The sequence below is a fragment of the Olea europaea genome, unplaced genomic scaffold (genome assembly GCF_002742605.1).
Source record: "Olea europaea var. sylvestris unplaced genomic scaffold, O_europaea_v1 scaffold1276, whole genome shotgun sequence".
NCBI lineage: Eukaryota > Viridiplantae > Streptophyta > Magnoliopsida > Lamiales > Oleaceae > Olea > Olea europaea.
The window spans coordinates 82,987-104,542 of record NW_019230213.1 but is presented as its reverse complement, the minus strand read 5'-3'; the positions used below and the strand labels follow the sequence as shown (position 1 = coordinate 104,542).

At 36.9% G+C, this 21,556-nt stretch overlaps 2 protein-coding genes and 1 pseudogene across 2 annotated transcripts; 2 read left to right on the top strand and 1 right to left on the bottom strand.

Annotated features, from left to right (window-relative positions):
• Nucleotides 1-227: 227 nt before the first annotated feature.
• Nucleotides 228-11,076, top strand: LOC111374686 (annotated as a pseudogene).
• A 1,811-nt stretch (nt 11,077-12,887) lies between these two features.
• Nucleotides 12,888-19,853, top strand: LOC111374685 (proline--tRNA ligase, cytoplasmic-like). The gene is made up of 13 exons (XM_022997396.1): nt 12,888-13,063; nt 13,443-13,522; nt 13,629-13,714; nt 14,337-14,429; nt 14,972-15,088; nt 15,782-15,969; nt 16,242-16,308; nt 17,310-17,432; nt 17,546-17,698; nt 18,106-18,390; nt 18,603-18,821; nt 19,188-19,281; nt 19,534-19,853. Exons 2-13 carry the CDS (start codon nt 13,483-13,485, stop codon nt 19,596-19,598), a joined length of 1,530 nt encoding a protein of 509 aa, XP_022853164.1. The 5' UTR covers nt 12,888-13,063; nt 13,443-13,482; the 3' UTR covers nt 19,599-19,853.
• LOC111374674 (protein COP1 SUPPRESSOR 2-like) lies at nt 19,767-21,381 on the bottom strand. Its single transcript, XM_022997382.1, has 5 exons — nt 21,343-21,381; nt 20,837-20,899; nt 20,467-20,570; nt 20,141-20,264; nt 19,767-20,108 (listed from the first exon to the last, which is right to left on the bottom strand). The coding sequence occupies exons 1-5, from the start codon at nt 21,379-21,381 to the stop codon at nt 19,803-19,805; spliced, it is 636 nt and encodes a 211-aa protein (XP_022853150.1). The 3' UTR covers nt 19,767-19,802.
• Between the last annotated feature and the right edge of the window lie 175 nt (nt 21,382-21,556).

The following is a 21,556-nucleotide window of genomic DNA, read 5'->3' as shown; positions in this document are numbered from 1 at the left end:
TTAAACCCATTATTATTGATCTCTCCTGGAATTTAAGGTTCCATAATTTTACTTCTTAACTTTTTGGGTACCTATATATATCTTGATTGCAAGTTTTTGGGGGAATTTTCTGAAATTCAATGTCTAAAGCTCGTATGAGGATAATAATTTCTTGGGCTAGCAGCGGCGGTGAAGTTTGAAAATCTTGAAACTGGGACTGAAGTTGTTGGGGGTAGATCAATATGTGAATGGCCAATCAATCCCAATCTTCAGTTGGGTACTCTGTTACTATTACTCCTGGCCCAGCCACCCTATCACCTCGTCCGGAGACAAAATTGGGCACCCCTTCTTTCCTCACACCACCATCACCATCAGGGCGAAGACTTCCTCCTCCACCATTTATACAATCAAATCAGATTCCATCTCCATTAATAAAGACTCCAAATTTTCCATCACCTGCAAATGGGATCCGAACAGGTAGCCCTGTTCCTCAAATGAGCACTCCACCTGGCCCTCCTGTGTTCTCATCGCCTCTCCAACCTGCTGCTGTGCCATTCAGAACATCTCCTGCATCTCCTCAACCTATCACTTTCACCTTGGGCTCGACTTTACCGACATCATCGCCTTCCCATTTTTCAAATGGGTCAGCTGAGTTGCAGCACCAAATTTCTGACATTACAGAGGAATTGGCTCATGTTGCCAAATCTCCAAATGTTTTATTCTCAGCTCACAAGGTATATCTTTCTCTTTACCCAAACCAGTTACAAGGAACCAATGATACCTGGTTTTTTAATTTTATAACTTAGGAAAGTGTTAAATAACTAGCATGGAATGTCTTCAGTTTTTAATTGTAGCATATGAATGTCAACCAGACATTATTTTCTTAATGTCCTTCAAAAGGCTTTATATAATATTACTACTTGTCATCTTTAGATGCATAATTTGATTGTTGTTAAAATTCTGAAATTACTGCAGGAAGGAAATGGATTGATTGAAGAAAATTGGAGGAGATCCTTTTTACCCTAATTATTGTTGTATATTATATATTTTTGATTTCTTACTAAATATAGGGGATTAGATTTTTTATTCATTTTTTAGCTTTCTTTGTAATATATATATATGGACTCTTTCCATTGTACAGTTCAAGAGAGGAATAATATAATTCAATTTCTCTCCATGGTATCAGAGCCACGGTATCTTCTAGCCTAACCAGAGTATGGCTGAAGCAACCGGGAACAACGGAGGCTCAATGACCTCTGAGTCATACAATAGTGAATCTGAAGCAACGTCTACAGGAGGAATTGAAAACTCATCCTTCCAATTTACAGTAGAAAAATTGAACGGGAAGAATTTTCGTGAATGGGCCCAATTGATCAAACTTATTGTGGATGGAAAAGGGAAATTGGGGTACCTGACAGGCGAAACCAAGAAACCAGCAGCAACCAGCCCCGCTCTTCTTCAAAAATGGAAGTCGGAGAACTCGATGGTGACCGCCTGGCTCGTGAATTCTATGCAACCCGTCGTCGGCAAGACATACTTGTTCCTCCCAACTGCAAAAGAGGTTTGGAAGGCCGTAAAAGAGATGTACTCAGATTTCGAGAATTCCTCCAAAATTTTTGAAATCAAATCAAAATTGTGGCAAATGAAGTAAGGGGAACGCGAAGTGACTGACTACTACCTTGAGATGAATGGGTTGTGGCAAGAACTCGACCAAAGTTCTGAAGAAGAATGGATGTGTGCTGATGACAGTGTTCGGTACAAGAAGAAATTGGAAAACGAACGCGTGTATGAATTTTTGGCAGGACTCCACCGCGACCTAGACGACGTTCGGGGGTGAATTCTTGGCCAGCGACCCTTTCACTCGCTGCGAGAAGTCTTCTCGGAGGTACGACGAGAAGAAACCCAGGCGCAAGATAATGTTGAGTGAAACCGGTGTGCTTGGGCCTCCGAGTGTTGAAGGTTCTCGACTGTTGTCTAAAGGAATTGGGCCTTCTAATAACGGGCCTGCTAATTCGGGTAGAGGAGCAACTTTCAAACCTGGACCCAATGAGTTTGGTAACGGGCCTGGAATGACCGGGCCTACTAATTTGCACAGTGGAGCTGTTTTTAATCATGGGCAAAATAAATCCAGCATTGGGCCGGGAATGATTGGCCTATATTCTAAAGGGGCAGCAAGTGGATCAGGTCTGAAACAGCAAAGGGGTCGGCTCTGGTGTGAGCATTGTCGAAAATCAGGGCACAGAGAAGACACATGTTGAGACATACATGGAAAACCGAGTGATTGGAAACCGAGGTAAAATAATAAAAATCGTGGATACCAGGCATCAGTTGATTATCAAATGGAAAAACCCGAGTCTAGTAGTGCGTTTAATTCTGAACAAATGGAGCAACTCTACAAATTGTTTTCAAGCTTCCAATCATCGAGTCAATCCTCTACAAACAACCCGACGACTCACTAGCCCACAGAGGTAACTTCTTAAGAGCATTGAAGTCTATAACTCAATCTAAAACTCCCTGGATTATCGACTCAGGAGCATCTGATCACGTGACGGACTCCTACCATCTATTCTCCACATATTCCACTTGTGCTGGTAATCTTAAAGTTAAAATTGCGGATGGCTCACTCTCTTCAGTCGCAGGAAAAGGAAGTATAAAAATCTCTGATTCTATAACTTTAAAATCTGTCCTCCATGTTCCAAATTTATCATGCAATCTACTATCCGTAAGTCAATTGACTAAAAATTCAAATTGCTCTGCTAAATTTCTACCATCTCATTGTGTTTTTCAAGACCTATCATCGGGGAAGACGATTGGCAGTGCTAAGGAAAGAGAAGGACTCTATTACTTTGAAGAGGCCGATGTGAGTAAATAACGTCAAGTAACATTTTGTGATTATACATCTGCCTTTAGAGATAGTGATATTATGTTATGGCATTTTAGAATGGGTCATCCAAACTTTCAGTACTTGAAACGTGTATTTCCCTCTATTTTTCTGAATAAAAAGCCTATTGATTTGCAATGTGAAATATGTGAATTTGCTAAACATCTACGTGCATCTTTTCCAAAGTCTACATATAAACCATCTAAATCTTTCACTATAATCCATAGTGACTTGTGGGGCCCTTCACGAATTCCTAACCGTAATCATGCAAAGTGGTTTGTTACGTTCATTGATGATCACACTCGAATTTGTTGGGTCTACCTCCTAAAGGAGAAATCAGATGTTCGCTATGTATTTCTCAATTTCCATTCCATGGTTCAAACACAATTTCAAACACAAATCCAAATTTTGCGAACTGATAACTGTACAGAATACTTCAATAACATCCTGGGAAATTTCCTTCAAACACGTGGAATAATTCATCAAAGCTAATGCGTCGACACTCCCCAACAAAATGGGATCGTCGAACGAAAAAATAGACACCTTTTAGAGGTTGCTCGTGCCTTGATGTTTACCACTAATATGCCCAAAATGTTCTGGGGAGATGCTATCCTGACATCCACCTACCTAATCAATAGAATGCCGAGTCGTACTCTTAACTTCGAATCACCCCTTCAGAAATTTCAAAAGTTTTTTCCAACCTCTCGTCTCAACTCTAATCTATCCCTAAGAGTATTTGGATGTACCGCTTTTGTCCATATCCACTCCCATCACAGAGGTAAACTTGATCCTCGAGCTATTAAATGTGTATTGATTGGGTATTCCCCTACTCAAAAGGGTTACAAATGTTATGATCCCTCTACAAAAAGACTCTTTGTTAGCCTGGATGTTACCTTCTTCGAAACTAAACCATATTTTGAAAAAACCTCTCTTCAGGGGGAGAACTTACATGAAGATCGGTTCTTAGACTTCGATCTTTCTCCTCCTGAATCTACACCACCCATAAAACCTATTTCGCCATTGAATATGCCATTTACAGAAGAGAACTTAAACTCAGGGGGAGATGTAGAAAACCAAAATGATAAAGAGATACTAGTCTATTCCCGAAAGCCAAAATCAATGTACAAGGAGACTCTCACATCCGAAGCACCAAAAGAGTCAGACCCGATGATAGCTCCACATCCTCATGAAGCATCAGAAACTTCAGATCTACCCATTGCTCTTAGAAAGCAAACTCGGTCATGTACTCTCCACCCTATTTCAAAATTCATGTCTTATAATACCTTATCTACTGAGTTTCGTGCTTTCACATCTCATATGGATAGTACAGAAATCCCAAAAAATATCCAAGAAGCCTTGAAAATTCCTGAATGGAGAAATGCAGTATTGGAGGAAATGAGGGCGTTGGAGAAAAATGAAACTTGGGAAGTATTGGACCTACCAAAAGGGAAGAGACTAGTTGGGTGCAAATGAGTTTTTAATGTGAAATACAGAGCTGATGGGACTATTGAACGATATAAAGCTCGGTTGGTTGCAAAAGGATACACACAAACCTATGGCATCGACTATACGAAAACATTTGCATCAGTAGCAAAATTGAATACAATTCGAGTTCTTCTATCAGTAGCTGTAAATTTGGATTGACCACTTCAACAACTAGACATTAAAAATGCATTTTTAAATGGAGAATTGGAAGAAGAAGTTTTCATGACATTACCACTGGGTTTTTGTAAAATAAATGAGAAAAATCGGGTATGCAGACTCAAGAAATCTTTATATGGACTCAAACAGTCACCAAGGACATGGTTTGATAGATTTGCAAAGGTGTTGAAAGGTTAAGGATATCAACAGAGACAGTCAGATCACACTATGTTTCTTCAACAATTTGAAGACGAGACTAAGACAATATTAATAGTATATGTTGATGATATAATTTTAACAGGAGACAATGTAGTGGAAATGGAAAGATTGAAAAAGACTTGCCACCGAATTTGAAGTGAAAGATCTGGGAACAATGCGGTACTTCTTGGGAATGGAGATTGCAAGATCGAGAAAGGGCATTAGTGTCTCACAGCGAAAATATATTCTTGATCTTCTAGCTAAAACTGGCATGTTAGGATGCAAGCTAAGTGACACACCTATGGAAGCAGGAAAAAAATCTGAAGACATTGGGGAACCATTGGAAACAGACAGGTATCAAAGATTGGTAGGAAAACTAATATATTTGTCACATACTAGACCTGACATTGCATTCGCAATAAGTGACGTGAGTCAACACATGCATTTACCAAAGGAAAGTCATCTGGAAGCAATCTACAAGATACTCAAATATTTCAAGGGCTCCTCAGGAAAAGGACTATTTTTCAAGAAGAGTGAAAGAAAGGAAGTTGAAGTCTTCACAGATGCTGATTGGGCAGGTTCAGTAGAAGACAGGAGATCAACTACGGGGTATTGTACCTATGTATGGGAAAATCTTGTAACTTGGAGAAGCAAGAAACAAAGTGTAGTAGCAAGAAGCAGTGTTGAAGCTGAGTTTAGAGTTATTGCACAAGGAATATGTGAAGGACTGTGGTTAAGAAAGCTTCTAGAAGAATTGCGGGTTATAATAAAGTTTCCAATCAAACTTTATTGTGATAATAAAGCAGCGGTCAATATTTCCTTAAATTCAATTCAGCATGATCGCACCAAATACATAGAAGTAGACAGACACTTCATAAAGGAAAAAGTTGAAGAAGGAACTATTTGCATGACCTATGTTCCTACACAGGAACAAACTGCAGATATATTTACCAAAGGACTACCTCGACAAAAATTCAATGATTTCATATGCAAGTTGGATATGATCAACATTTACGATCCAACTTGAGGGGGAGTGTTAAAATCCCGAAATTATTGCAGGAAGGAGATGGATTGATTGAAGAAAATTGGAGGAGATCCTTCTTACCCTAATTAGTGTTGTATATTATATATTTTTGATTTCTTACTAAATATAGGAGATTAGATTTTTTATTCCTTTTTTAGCTTTCTTTGTAATATATATATATATATATATATGGACTCTCTCCATTGTACAATTCAAGAGAGGAATAATATAATTCAATTTCTCTTCAACTGTTGACTCCATCATGCCTTGGCTTTTCAAATCTAATTCTCAACAATATTCTGTTGCTTATAAGATGAGCTACATGCATTTCTCTTATTGTGACTTGACCATGTTTACTCATATAGGTTCTGAAACAGAGGAAACTAGCCAATGTACCCAGTTTAGGTTTTGGGGCATTAGTTTCTCCGGGAAGGGAGGTTCCACCAGGTCCTCAAATAATTCAACGTGACCCCCATCGCTGCCAGAATTGTGGAGCTTATGCCAATCTCTACTGCAATATTTTACTTGGCTCAGGTCAGTGGCAATGTGTGATTTGCTGAAATTTGAAAGGAAGCGAAGGGGAATACATAGCCCCCAGCAACGAAGAGCTCTGAAATTTTCCAGAACTATCCTCTCTCTTGGTCGATTATGTCCAGATTGGGAACAATAGACCTGGCTTTATTCCTGTATCTGAATCTAGAATGTCAGCACCTATAGTTCTGGTAATAGATGAGTGTTTAGATGAGCCACACCTGCAGCATCTACGGAGCTCCTTGCATGCATTTGTTGATTCTTTGCCCCCAATAACAAGACTAGGGATTATATTCTATGGCCGCACAGTTTCTGTTTATGATTTCTCAGTAGAATCAACTGCATTGCAGATGTACTTCCCGGTGACAGATCTCCCAGTCAGGAGTCCTTAAAAGCTTTGATCTATGGGACTGGGATATATTTGTCTCCAATTCATGCTTCCCTCCCTGTTTCCCATGCTATTTTTTATATCCTTAAGGTCATATAAACTGAATCTGCCTGAAGCTTCAAGAGACCGCTGCTTAGGTACAGCAGTGGAGGTTGCCATGGCCATAATTCAGGGGCCGTCAGCAGAATTGTCTAGAGGGGTTGTTAAAAGGCCTGGTGGAAATAGCAGAATAATTGTGTGTGCTGGTGGCCCCAGTACTTATGGTCCTGGTTCTGTTCCTTATTCTCTCAGCCATCCAAACTACCCTCATATGGAGAAAATGGCATTGAAGTGGATGGAGAATCTAGGCCGTGAGGCTCATAGACGTAACACAGTGGTTGATATACTATGTGCTGGAACATGTCCAATAAGAGTTCCTGTTTTGCAGCCCCTTGCAAAAGCATCTGGTGGTGTTTTCATTCTCCATGACGACTTTGGAGAGGCATTTGGTGTGAACTTGCAGAGGGCATCTACAAGGGCTGCAGGTTCTCATGGTTTACTGGAAATCCGTTGTTCTGACAATATTTTTGTTAGTCAGGTGGTTGGCCCTGGTGAGGAGGCACATACGGGCAGGCAAGAAACATTTAAGAATGATGGGGCTCTAGCAATACAGATTCTTAGTGTTGAAGAAACACAAAGTTTTGCAGTGTCATTTGAGACTCGTGGAGACATCAAGAGTGATTTTGTGTACTTTCAATTTGCTATTCAATATTTAAATATTTATCAAGCTGATGTCTCAAGAGTGATTACCGTTAGATTGCCTACCGTAGATAGTGTTTCAACATATCTAGAGAGTGTTCAGGATGAAGTGGCTGCAATTCTTATTGCTAAGAGAACTCTCTTACGAGCCAAAGACTCAAACGGTGCCCGTGATATGCGGAAAATGCTAGATGAGAGAATTAAAGATATTGCTAATAAGTTCGGTTCCCAAATGATCGAGTCAAAGCTTTTTTGGTTCCCCAAGGAGCTCTCTTTATTGCCAGAACTCCTATTCCATTTCAGAAGAGGCCCACTTCTTGGAAGTATACTTGGTCATGAAGATGAGAGGTCTGTGTTGCGGAGTTTGTTCCTTAATGCATCCTTTGATCTATCTCTTCGTATGGTGGCACCTCGCTGTCTAATGCATCGGGAAGGTGGAACTTTCGAGGAACTGCCGGCTTATGACCTTGCTATGCAATCTGATGCTGTAGTTGTTCTTGATCATGGCACCGATGTCTTTATTTGGATGGTATGCCACTCAATAAACACTTTTTTATTTTGATAGTAATCTCTTAGGTTATGATGCTCCATCTGTATAATTTGGTCTTTACATTATCGACTGTTTTTTAGGTTGAGTTCTTATATCTATTCACCTTTAGCATGACCTTGTTTATGTTTTTAACTTTTAAGCTTAATATTAGTAAAATGTATATAGGAGCAAATATCTCTGCAGTGCATGTCTGGCTTAACATCTCACAATGGATGTTAAGAATATTTCTTGTGGAAGGATAAGATAAATATTACCTTCTCCTAAGCAACTTCGCTTAGTTCATGATGATAGGGCCAGAAAACCGGTTACTTTTAGCAATAAGGCATTACTTTGTTTTGGCACAGAACGAAAGCACTAAAACCAGGGGAACATGACAACTGCGGACAAAGCAGGTGTTACTGCACATAACATGTCCTCCAAAGTCCAAACCTGCTGTTTCCCTGAGATGTTGAGTGGACACATAGACTACTCCTTTTGGGTGTTACCACCTATACTCTTCTTGGTTTACAGTTGCAGATTTTGTCCGTCAAGCAGCTGCAACCATTTTAGTCCCTCCCATAATAAAAATCCTCTTTGGAATGAGGATGTATTACAAGGCGAAAGGCTTAGGCCCTAAAAAAAGTTGTTTTATCCAATCACAAAGTGAATCTATCATCCCACAAAACTACATGTGGCAAATACATTAGCCATCTCAACCCTGGGCTGGTGAAAGCTTGTACTTGAAAGGGACTTACTATGCACTAAAAAGAAGTGTTTGTGAAGACATAAGCTTTTGAGAGCCGATAAAAAGGGGCTCAAGAAAGATATCTTTGGAACTGACCGAATATCTCCTCACCAGTGAACTTACTCGGGCATCGCTCAATGTAAATGCTTCAAAAGCAAACATGCCACCCACCCCTCCAATCCAGACTTCCAAATCTGTTAATATGTAGAAAAAGAAAAACCACATAGTAAGGGTGCATCTTTCATTAGTATCCATTCAGTTTTTACTTTTGGTGTTCTTTTACTTTTTTTAACTATATTTCTCCTGTAAAATGATTATTTCATTAACTTTTCATGATTAATAAGCAAAGCTTACTGACATAGCTGAACTAAAGCGGTCTTTAGGAGTAAAAAATGGAGACAATTGAGGGGAAAATTAAGCCTAGTTGTTAGATTTCTTTCAGGTTGATTTGGTTTGGGGAGTTTCCCCTTTGTTTGCAGTATCAAATTTATGAAATCGTTTGACATCAGGATATTTATGACCAATTGTACTTTTGTCATGTATTAATTTATTTTTTCCTTCTTTTTCTTTAAAGGGGATCAAAGGATTTCACCTCTTCCGATCGTATTTACTTTTGCTAGTTTTTACTATGCGAGTGTTTGAATAATAAAAATATTTTTAGTGAATTTTGATAAAAGTTGATGAAAAGTGTAGTTAAAAAGTTCGGGGTCACACAAAATATGTAGTTAAAATTAATTGTTGGCTTTGACTTAGATTAAAATCTAGATTTTAATCCCTACCAATCAGAGACGATATCTCTTGCACTTTGGCGGATGCTACAACACTTCTCTCATAAAAATGATATCTCTTGCAGAAATTTATAGTCGTTGGTCTTCATTGAGGAAATCAAAAGACATGCCAAAATTGAAGTTAGTTGGTGCGCAAGTAACTTGGCTTTCTATTATAAGGGAGCATGTTTGGGGTTCCGTAGGTACTTTTGAGAACATAGCTGTTGAAGCCTTCCAGATTGCAGAGCCTAGAACCTGCATGGGTAGAGTTGAAAACTTGGGGCCTGCTCAAATGAAACTGCATCTAAGGCTTGTTTGTTATGCTTTTGCGAAGAGGGGGGTGACTTGGGTGGGTTCCCGTTTCATTGTTGACTGGTATCTTTCTAAAATCAATATTTGGAAGCCCGTGACCTTTTTTTTTTCTGTTTTGTACTTGATGCAATAGTTAAGGTGATGTTCTCTCATCAACATAATATGTGTATCTTAGAGTCTTCCATTACATATTCTATCATCATCATAATAGAAAATGAAAAAATGTTTAGAAATATTTCAATTTTTTGTAATACATGAAAATGGGAATAACCATATCCTTGGATGGATTTCTGTTGAAATAACCTTGTACATCAGTCATTAGTTTTTAGAGGTGAACTGTGAATCTTTAGTTCCCACAACTGGGACGGCTGCATTTTTTCTTCATTTTCTTTTTATTTATGGGCTATTGGGCCCTGTTCTCCCCATCTTTAGTTGGGAGAGGGAGGGAGGGAAAAGGGGGAAGGAGCAGCATTTTTAGGTTCTTCCCTATTCCTCCTCCACCAGGATATAAAGTTTGGTGCTTATATTTCTTATTTTACGTGTAGGATTCTTTAAGAAACTATTTTCCATTTTTCATTCAGGGTGCTGAATTTGCTGACCAGGAAGGAAACAGTGCTGCAGCTTTGGCAGCCTGTAGGACGTTGGCTGAAGAGCTCATTGAAATGAGATTTCCAGCTCCTAGAATTCTTGCATTCAAGGTACTCGATTTCTCTTTTTGGAAAATGCTGTGCAGTACTGTAACTTGTTATAAATCAAGATTCTGAGTGGTTCTGGTTTATAACAGGAGGGGAGCTCTCAGGCTAGATATTTTGTTTCTCGACTGATAGCAGCACACAAAGATCCTGCTTATGAGCAAGTTTGTGCCAATAAAGTTGCAATTTATTTGGTGCCATTTTCTTTTTGTTTATCCTCGAATTTAATTTTCTAGAGTGAAATATAGCACGACTCAATCATTATTATAACTCATTTCAGTCTGTTTGGTAATTAAAAAAAAAACTCAAAATTTTTTAACTTACAACTGCAGGAGGCAAGATTTCCTCAGCTTGGAACATTGACTACAGAGCAGCGAACAAAACTAAAGAGTAGTTTTATTCATTTTGATGATCCTAGCTTCTGTGAGTGGATGCGTAGTTTGAAAATATTGCCACCAGAACCAAGCTGAGAGATACTGAAATCCTCTCTCTTTTGATGTACTCAAATTTTGCCCGTTTCATAGATATTTGTACTACTTGGAAGTTTTTCAGGCCCTGTCTATCAATAACATACAATGTAGAACATTCCTGCTCACCAGTAAAGCAATATCTTTCTCGATCCAATTTTATGTGGCTTTTAGTTGCACTAAACTTGTGTATGGCCTCCGTCTCTCCCCCTTTTCCCGACCATTTAATAACCACGTGCTTTTTGAAGGGCAATCTTCCCGTTAACTATGATTGGAGTGCATCCTGCCTGTTCGGTTTAGTGTTATCATTTGTTATTGGGTAATCCTATGCATTGTGCACATTATCTCTGCCGTCTGTATCTAATGCAGATGGGCAATTATCAAGATTTTGGATGTGAAAATGAAGACTATTGCTATAGTTAGATTCCTAGTAATTATTTGTACGGAGTAATCTGTCTATTATGGTTCTTGGGAAGAATATTGTTGGTTTATAAGATTTGGCACTGCTTAAGATTCTTTCAGGCGTCTTGATCGCTCATCCCTGACTACACAATCTTTCATGGATTATGCTATTTGTACATAAAAATAGTATATAAGAGGTTACATAAAATGACGTGAAGGAAAAAAAATTGGATGAAAAATTGACTGTATTTTAAACTAGTAAATGATAAAGTGATATATGAAATTATGTAACTCATTATGTAAAGTTTGATATACATGTAGCAAGGTTCCTTTTGTTATTGCTATTTTTGAGGTTGTTAGTCAACAACTTCCTGGACAACGACCTCATATTGTTTCTTGAAAGAATAATGCTATGTGTACACCACACAACCTTACACTCCTTTCACACGGAGGTGTTCGCGCATATTTTATTGTGCGTGGGCTCCTCTCAATGTAAGGGGAGTGTGAGATCATGTGTACACGTAGTATTGTCCTTCTCGAAATGTATATCTTTATTTGATGGTAATTGTCTACTCCTTGCACGTGTGATATAGCATGTGACTTTACTGGTGAAAATGGAATCATCATAAAAGTTGATTGATATTTTCTTTTTGTATAACAAATCCAATTTGATGCTAAAACACTCAACGTTGTGTGCGCTTTGGCACAAGATTCCTTTACTTCGTCAAACATAAACCCACTTTGTGATTGAAAAAAAATTATTCTTACACCTCACTACTCACAGTTAGATTCCTGTAAACTTGACCTCATTTTTATTTATGTGAAGTTGGATTTAGGTCTGCTTGGATTGTATCTCATTATATAGAAATTTTAAATTTTCCTTCTTATTAATGTGAGGACAAGGGAATAAAATCCTCTCTCTCTCTCTCTCTCTCTCTCTCTCTCTCTCTCTCTCTCTCTATGTATAGTTTTTGAATCTTTTTCATACAAATAAGAATAAAATAATTTCAAATAATTTAAGGTATATCAACTGTTACATTAAGCTCCCATTATTTGCACGTTAAAATGAAAAATATGACCGTTATTCATCACATCAAACCTCCATATTTGACTTTCTATCTCTTGAATAGACCCATAACGACTATATTTTTCATTCTCATTTTTACATTAATGTATACCAAATGGGACCTAAGTTAAGAATTTTAATATTCGGTATTTACCTTGAAAATAAATTGTTAACATGTTTCACTTATCATAAAAAGGTCTTATGATTAGTTGATAATAGCACGCATAATTGAGATTAACAAAACACCAAACTTGACACCATAGATAAATTAGAAGTAAATATCATTCCATAATAACATGTACTGTGATGTACTAATAATGGAGATAAGGTTTTTCTACGTCCACATTCTTTATACGCACAAAAACTTTTGTATTAATATATTAAGGTAAGAGAAAATGTCAAATTTTCAATTTAAGTTTAGATAAAGATCATCTCCCAAAATAATAATAATAATAATAAAATAAAATAAATTTGAAACGTTTACTTAAGTTGCCAAAAGAAGTATAAATTGAGGACTAACCCTATAATTTCTCGTAGATCCAAGAATATTGTTTCTTTAGCGTAATAATACAGGCAGCAGCGGCGTCATAACGGAAGATTTACACTTACAGGTTACACGAAGAAGAGCGGCTATAGCCTCTCCTTCTTCACTGCGCGCGCATTTGACTGCAATTGCGGCTGAAAGAAGAAGCTTTTCCGATTGGTACAAAAAAAATTTACCCCTTCATACTGTACTTGTAATTTTCCAGTGAAATTTCATGTTTTGTTTTATATACGGTATATTCAATTGTTTCTGGAACGAATTTAATGAATCCACATCACTGCTTGTTTAGACAAATTCATAAATGGATTTGTTTCTGTATTGCTTTTTCTATTTCTCTTTTTGTCTGGTGATAATTATGTAAATGAATCCAAGAGGTTGCCTTGTCTCTTGAAGTTTTCACAGTTAGCATCGTATCTCCTATATATGCAGATCTGTTTATTGGTTCTTTCTTTCTTTTTTTTTTTGAATTATTTATATAATATTCCACCCTGTTTTTACTGTTCAATAGTTACCAATTTGTCTCAATTCATGTATACAGATTTGTCCTGTGCTGGGAGATTGTATAGATTAATCACCTCATGGCTGGTAAAGATAAAGAGGCCAATAGTTCCAACAGTAGTGAGTATTCGTCTAAGCTCTTATCCCATCCTGGTAGTGTAGACTGCATCTCTTTTCTGTGCACAATGTGGGTATTCTTTTGAAATATTATCATTTGGTTCTTCAGAGGGAAAAAAGAAGGAAGTGAAGAAAGAGACTGGTCTTGGTCTCTCTGTCAAGAAAGATGACAACTTTGGAGAGTGGTATTCTGAGGTATGCTTCACTCAATTTCTGGCTGCTTCATCGGATGTTGTCATACAGTGTGGTTGCATGTATGTTTGTTATATGTTTACCCCTTGAACATTTTGCTCCATATTTTTTTGTTGTATGTGCTTCCACAAATTTTTATTCACCTGTTACTTTTTTTTTCCCCAAATAAAAATTTCGATTTCTGAATACAATTTCTTTTGGAACGTTAGGCTTTATTCGTCTTGAAGTTTAGCAAAGAAAACACACACTCTCTCTCTTTTTAACGCATTTGTGTTAGAAGGAAGACATAGAGGAAAGGAAGTGTACAAACATAATCATTGAGATACTTTTAACTTTACAATTCATACAATGTTGTTTCCCTACTTGATGTTCACTGACTCTTATTAAAGTTTAAGTTGACATCTACATTGCAATGTTCAATGTAGACCAAAGTTAACTGAATGCCAATTCATCTTACACTGCATCTTACTCATTTTGTTATATTACATTAGTACAATATTTTGTCCTTACAAACTTATCTGTGATCTAAATTGAATCCCAATCCCTGTTTCAATCTCCTAAATTAAAAATTGGGATGGTTTTGATCCAGTAGTCTTGATCACGTTTTCTCTCCTTGATTATATAGGTTGTCGTTAATGGTGAAATGATTGAGTACTATGACATATCTGGTTGTTACATTTTGCGGCCATGGGCGATGTCTATTTGGGAGATCATGCAAGTAAGCTTATATTAGCCAGTGAAATTCCACTGTCAGTATGCTACTTGATGTATTTGCATTTAGTTTAGATATTTTTTTATCCTTTCAGTAAATTCAATAGCGCACGAAACGGAGTGGTTAATTTTTTTCAACATTGTACACCCCAAGTTTTATGAAAAAAAAAAAAAAGACTTAGTTTACGCACTTGTAAATACTTGCATTATATGTGTGAAACTGGCCGTCAATTATTATCATAAATTAAATATATTTAAGTTGTGGTTTCAAACTCTATATTTGAGGCATAGTACAAGTAACAATGTTTTGCATTTTTTCCTAGTTTCAGACCTAAATTATTGGCTGCAACATCATTAGGAAAAAAAATAAAAAATAAAAACCTGGACCACTGTCGTGCATAGAATGTTGTAGTTTTTAATCCTATAAATTGTCCTTGCTCGATAATTATTTTAATTTCTGTTTGATAACCATTCGCCTCCTTTTGACTTTTTATCTCATTTTTTGAATCTATATATGTCTGTTGAATCTGTTTCCTATGTAAAATGCAGACCTTCTTTGATGCTGAAATTAAGAAAATGAAAATAAAAAACTGCTACTTCCCCCTTTTTGTATCCCCTGGTGTTCTGCAAAAGGAGAAGGATCATATAGAGGGGTTTGCTCCTGAGGTGAGACTGCTTTGGCTCTACTGTGTTATACCATATCTATCCGCAGTCAGGTGCAAAGATTAAGCACCTGTTTGTTGTGGATTGAAATCATATTTTTAGTAGATTTTGATAAAAATTGATGAAATATATGGTTGGAAAGTTGTGGGTCCTCCTATAAAATTCGTGGTTAAAATTAGTTGTTGACTTGGATTAAAATTTGGATTTTAATTTCTACCAAATTGGGGTTAAGTATCTTTTGGAATTATACTGGTTATTTTATTGAACAGCAAAGATTTTCTCATGATAACCGCAATTCTTGGTTTAGCCTAGTTTCCTTTCTGGGTCGATGACAAACAGGCAGCACGATGATAAATGGCAATATCAAGTTTTATGACACCTTCCACATCCCTTACTATACATGAATCATTTTTCATCACTTTCTTCTATTCATTAACTCAAGATTTAATATATACTGAAAAATATAATGATATCTGGTTTCTGAATTAAAATACTGAAAAATATAATGATATCTGGTTTCTGAATTAACACCTATAATAATCCCACTATGAAGAATGCAATCTCAACCACTTGGAATGAAAACTCTATCATTAGGAATATAATCTTCACCATTAGTAATGCAATCTTCTGTGTTCAGAATGCAATCTCCGTAATATTGATTCCTCGGTTATAACTATGATCTCGAACTTTTTACAGGTTGCATGGGTTACAAAATCAGGAGAATCCGAGCTGGAAGTGCCCATTGCCATTCGACCAACTAGTGAAACTGTTATGTATCCTTATTTTTCCAAGTGGATTAGGGGACACCGTGATTTGCCTCTGAGACTTAACCAATGGTGCAATGTTGTTCGATGGGAGTTTAGCAATCCTACTCCATTTATCAGGTGCTTTTCAGGGACCCTGTCCTTTTAGTTAGTTTTTTGTGCTTTTTTTGGCAGGACAGGTTGGATAGTCCTGCTGTTAGAGTGTGAATGCAGCTTCTATTTCATTTGACCCAGTATTTATATTAGATTTGCTATAAGAGAATGATCTGTTATCCCCCTGATTATCCATTTTTTCGTTTACTTAAAAATGTGAACACTTATCTTGCGACAAGGAGTCAAGAATTAGGTTTTGTTGTCTATTAATTGGTGATTCCATCTTTATGATTTTGCAGGAGTAGAGAATTCCTTTGGCAGGAAGGGCATACTGCGTTTGCAACAAAGGAGGAGGCAGATGCCGAGGTACTTCTGGCTATATTATGGTTGCAGTGCTTGGATTTTTCCTTGTTATGAAGATTCTGAAATTTTACTTTTGACTAAATCTTACTCCTAAAGTGGGTCCTTAGATCGAACAATTTAAAGATCATTGTATTTTAATGTCATGACAAGACTGTACAAGATTTTTAGCCTCTCTTTTTCTGCAAGCTTAGGTACCTTTTCTCACTTTTGTGTTGGGTATCAGGCTGCTATTGCTTTATAATTTTTATGTTAGTTCATATTCATTTACTGCTTTCTAGTTCATAGTTATTTTGTGTTTAGCGTCAGCTTTGACACTACAAATATGTGCATATACGATAATGTTCGGTGTTGACATTTGAAACTTGTGAACTGCGGGAGTTATTGGTGCCAGAGCAAGGAATGTCCTTGAAGTATCCTGTAAAACATTGTGCTAATAAATAATACAGTACTATTGCTGTCTTCAAGTGAGTTTATGGTGATTACTATTACCCATTCCTATCCTGTTGCAACCTTAAACTATTTTCTTGCTGTGAAAAAGAATAATCTGTTGACACATGTGGCATTGTGTTATTTAATGGATAGAAATAGTGTGACCCGGGGTAGGAATGAACTCAATGTTGATGGAGTTGGGTATGAATATCAGATTCAGATTCAGATTCAGGCCTATGCCCAAGTGTCATATTCATCAAAGATCTCTACAATATCCTTATTTCAAGAATGGAGTGACTGACATGGGTGCTTGAGCCTTAATAGAAGTCCAAGAAATGGCTTGAGGATTCCTATGATACTGCCTCGGGAGCATTTTGTTTTTTTGAATTTGAAGAGCTGAAATGTGGTCTCTCTACTTGCATTATTGTGGCTAATTGGTGGAAAAAATTATTTGATGATTTTCTATATAATTTTTTGAGTAATATTTCAGTTTTGATAGCGTGGTTGGGATTTAACACTGAAGTTTGGTGGTTCATAGTTTTAATTGAGCAGCTTTCTTATTGTCTTTGTTTCAGGTCCTTGAGATTCTGGAATTATATAGACGTATTTATGAAGAATTCTTGGCTGTTCCCGTTATTAAGGGCAAGAAAAGTGAGCATGAGAAGTTTGCTGGTGGACTTTACACCACCACTGTTGAGGTATTTAACAATAACACGATCTTATTCAATGGTAATTTTTCTCTGAGTCATCTCTCCTTGTAAATGAAATTTTGTTACCAAATTTTGACATGATTTAATGCATTGATTGCCAGGCTTTTATTCCGAACACTGGGCGTGCTATACAAGGTGCAACTTCACACTGTTTGGGTCAAAATTTTGCAAAAATGTTTGAGATAAATTTTGAAAATGATAAAGGAGAAAAGGCTATGGTCTGGCAGAATTCTTGGGCTTATACTACAAGAACAGTAAGCAGGATATTTTCCCTTTGTCATACTTTTTTAAAGTTCTCTTTTACGTTGTTCCAAGGAAATTCTGAACAATTATGACATGCTTTTTAAGTATAAGGACAAAGATTAAGCAGACAGAATATTCTAAGTTCTTACCATGCCTATCATCTTATTCTTAAAATTAGTGTTTGTTTTCCTGTTTGAAGGTTTTTTGGCAAATGCTTTGGAAAGGATGCGACTTAAATTGAGATTTGCCTCCCTTCTCACATTCCTTTCTTCCAACTTTTTCATGGAAAATATTAGTATTAATTTTTAAACACTAAACAGGACCTAAATTTCCAGTCTGGTTTTATCAGCGCAATTTCTTTCTGTCATAGTACTTATTGATGTTTGTTTTTCCTTCTTGTTCTTTCAACTTCTGGCAGATAGGGGTAATGATTATGGTTCATGGGGATGATAAAGGCTTGGTGCTGCCTCCTAAGATAGCTTCTGTCCAAGTAATCGTAATACCCGTACCCTATAAGGATGCCAACACTCAAGGAATCTTTGATGCATGTGCAGCCACCGTAAAGACCTTGAATGAATCTGGCATCCGTGCCGAGGTGGATTCTCGAGATAACTATTCACCTGGCTGGAAGTATTCACATTGGGAAATGAAAGGCGTTCCTCTTAGGATTGAAATTGGCCCCAAGGACTTGGCTAATAATCAGGTATCAGAGTCCTAAGTTTTGCAATTATAGGTGTGCTAGCTCTGTATAGATTTTGCTGCTTAATTTTATGAATTAAGATCTACCAATACATAAATTAATTTATACTAAGAGAAGAAAAATTAAATGTTGTACCCATTCGGTATTTTTATTCATGATTTCTGTCATGCTTGATCCTTACATTGCTTCTTATTGAACTTTTGTTTTCCTATCAGGTGCGTGTTGTCAGACGTGATAATTCGGCCAAAATTGATATTCCCATGGCCAGTTTGGTGGAACAAGTGAACGACTTGCTCAACGACATCCAGAAAAATCTATTTGAAGTTGCAAAACAAAAAAGAGATGCCTGCATACACACTGTAAATGCATGGGAAGAATTTGCAGAAGCACTGAACCAAAAGAAAATGATTCTGGCTCCATGGTGCGATGAGGAGGTATGATCTCTATTTCTCCTCTTCATGTGGCATGGTTAATTTGATTTGTCATGCCCTGCAAAGGTATACGTGAATCATTCCACCCCAACCTGCAACACCAAAACTAGTAGTACTAGCGAAAGGGCAAGTACAAAAGATAGTGAAGAATATAAGGCAAATTGCTGGATTTTACTGGGACTGTTATTCTGAAATTTCAAAATTTAGATGAAGACTAGACCTTTTTTTGACGCCCTTTTCTATATGGACTTGAACCAAAGAAAAGCACCTCCTGGCGAGGTCCATGTAAAGTAGGTTGCATGTTTGCTGGTTGAACATTTCTGATTTTATCAAAATTATCCTCGTCAAATTTTGTGTTTCGTACTGTAGGAAGTGGAGAAGGATGTAAAAGCACGGACAAAAGGAGAATTGGGTGCAGCCAAGTCCCTATGTTCTCCATTTGACCAGCCAGAACTCCCAGAAGGTATAATATAAGTTCAGTTTTCGAGAATTTTGTTGATAAAAATCCCCCGTATCTCCTGATGTAGCTTGAGGGTACATGAACAATTCCTCCTGCTGCTGAACACCAGTGCTTATCATTAGAGAAAAAAATTAATTTGTTTCTACACAATTAAGGACTGGTGTCTGTGTTGTTCGTTTATTAATTACTAGATGTAATTTACTTGATTTCAAATTTCATTGTGCATTGTTCCACTAAATATTCTTTTACACGCAGGTAAGTTGTGCTTTGCCTCAGGAAAACCTGCCAGAAAGTGGACCTACTGGGGCCGGAGTTATTGAAGACTGGTTTTATTTATGTATCACCACCCCGTAGGCCGTACCTTAAATAGTGCTATAATTGATAACCTTGGGGTTAAATGATTTGAAACGCCCTTCTAAAACAGATAGCGTTTAAGCTTCACAGAAAATTTACCATATACTTGATGGAATTGCGGTTCTACTTTTTTCTTCACGTTTTGCCTTGATAAAAAGTGATTGTAATGGCTATGAATGCTGCTTTGGTGCATTATAGTGATATTTCTCAGGCCATCTGAATGCTTTGGTGTGGTACATCAGACGATGGTGTTGTTGCTTCTGAAATCGCTCAAGCATTAACTGGTCTGTTGCAGCTGGCCTTCGAGCTGCTACATCAGTAACTGAATCTGAATGTCTAGAAATTGGACCAATATTGTCTTCACCTTTACCCTCGTAAAGCTCAGGATGCTCTGCCATTATATGGTTGTAGTTTAAGTTAAAAAGTAACGAAGACGAGGTGAGCAATTCACTATGAGAAATAACGGATGAAATTAACTAGTGAAAATGGTCGCAGGAAGCAATGGCTAGCCAACAAATAAATAGAGCCAAACGTACTCAACTGGAAGCTGAATTTCAGCTATTCCTGTAGTCCACTGAATAGAGCATTCTTCTGAGCTTCGCCTCTTCACCTGAAGGAAAAATATAGGGAATCTTCAAAAATACAATTTTGATTATTTGACTTGTATATGATACAAGAGTGAAGGGTTCTATTTCACTAGGACAGTGTGGCAGAAGGATTCAGTGTCTGCTGGATGATATATATGCATCACTACTGCTGAGGAAGGCTAACGTATGTAATCAGATTAGACGATGGCAAAAATATTATGACAGATATTTAAACAGATAAATGAACATAATTGCAGCCAAAGGCAGTAAGTCGTTTATAATTGATAATATAGTTAAACCAGAAATTGCAACACTTATATTGAGGGAAGACTGTATTACAGCAATTCCAACCTAATAGTTTGTCAAATGCTTCTAGTAAGATCATCAATAGAAAGATAGATTCCTACTTCTTTAATTTTTTTTTTTTTTTTTTTTTGATAACTCGGGAGTCCAAGTTTCGTCTGACTAATCCTGAAGAATGACGGTCTTTCCCCTTGGTTCGCCACCCAGGTAAATCTGGATGCGGTCGATAGATTCCTACTCTTATTAAGTGGCCTTTGTGAAAAGGTCAAACTGCCAAAGTATGACAGATAGCTTCTTGCTAGCCAATGACTTACCACTTCCATCAACAGAGAAGTTTCATAGTTATTCCTAGTAAATGTTGTAAGGGAATTTAGTTTCTGCACATATATTTGTCGGCTTTATATACAATTATTCCACGGGTGGTTGCAAAAGGCGACCCGCTTATTATTGAAACTTGAAATGGCTGAGTTCGAAAGATTTTTATAGTTATTCCCAAGTCTTCGACATATAAAAATATGTTAAATAAAATATGAGGATAAATAATAAATATTTTTTGAGAAAAGCAAAATGCAAAGCATTGTTGAAGTGTATAAAAAATTTACTTTTTAAATTTAAAGATACTCTCTATTATTCATAAAATGCTCTTTAAAATAAAGAGATTATTGTAGATGCTCAAGTATCTAACAAGAACAATAATTCATTATCTTGCAACAAGTTAAAAAATTGAATTCTACAATCATCTCTTGAAAGGACTAAATGTCACACCGATTTTCTTTTCACAACGAAAAACTAGAAAATTTTATAAAAGTGACGGAGTTACTTGGAATGCTGTCAAGCTTTTCGATATTTTTAGTTCCATATTCGTTAGTATAGCAAATTCATGTGGTGATCTTTAACACCTATTTTGCATCCAGTATCGAAGATTTCGAGCATTGCTGTCACTACGGTCTGCTTTAGTAATATAAAACATTGATGACTCTTGCTACTTTTTAAGAGTTGAGGAACACCTTGCGAACGTTTTTACTCTAATTGTC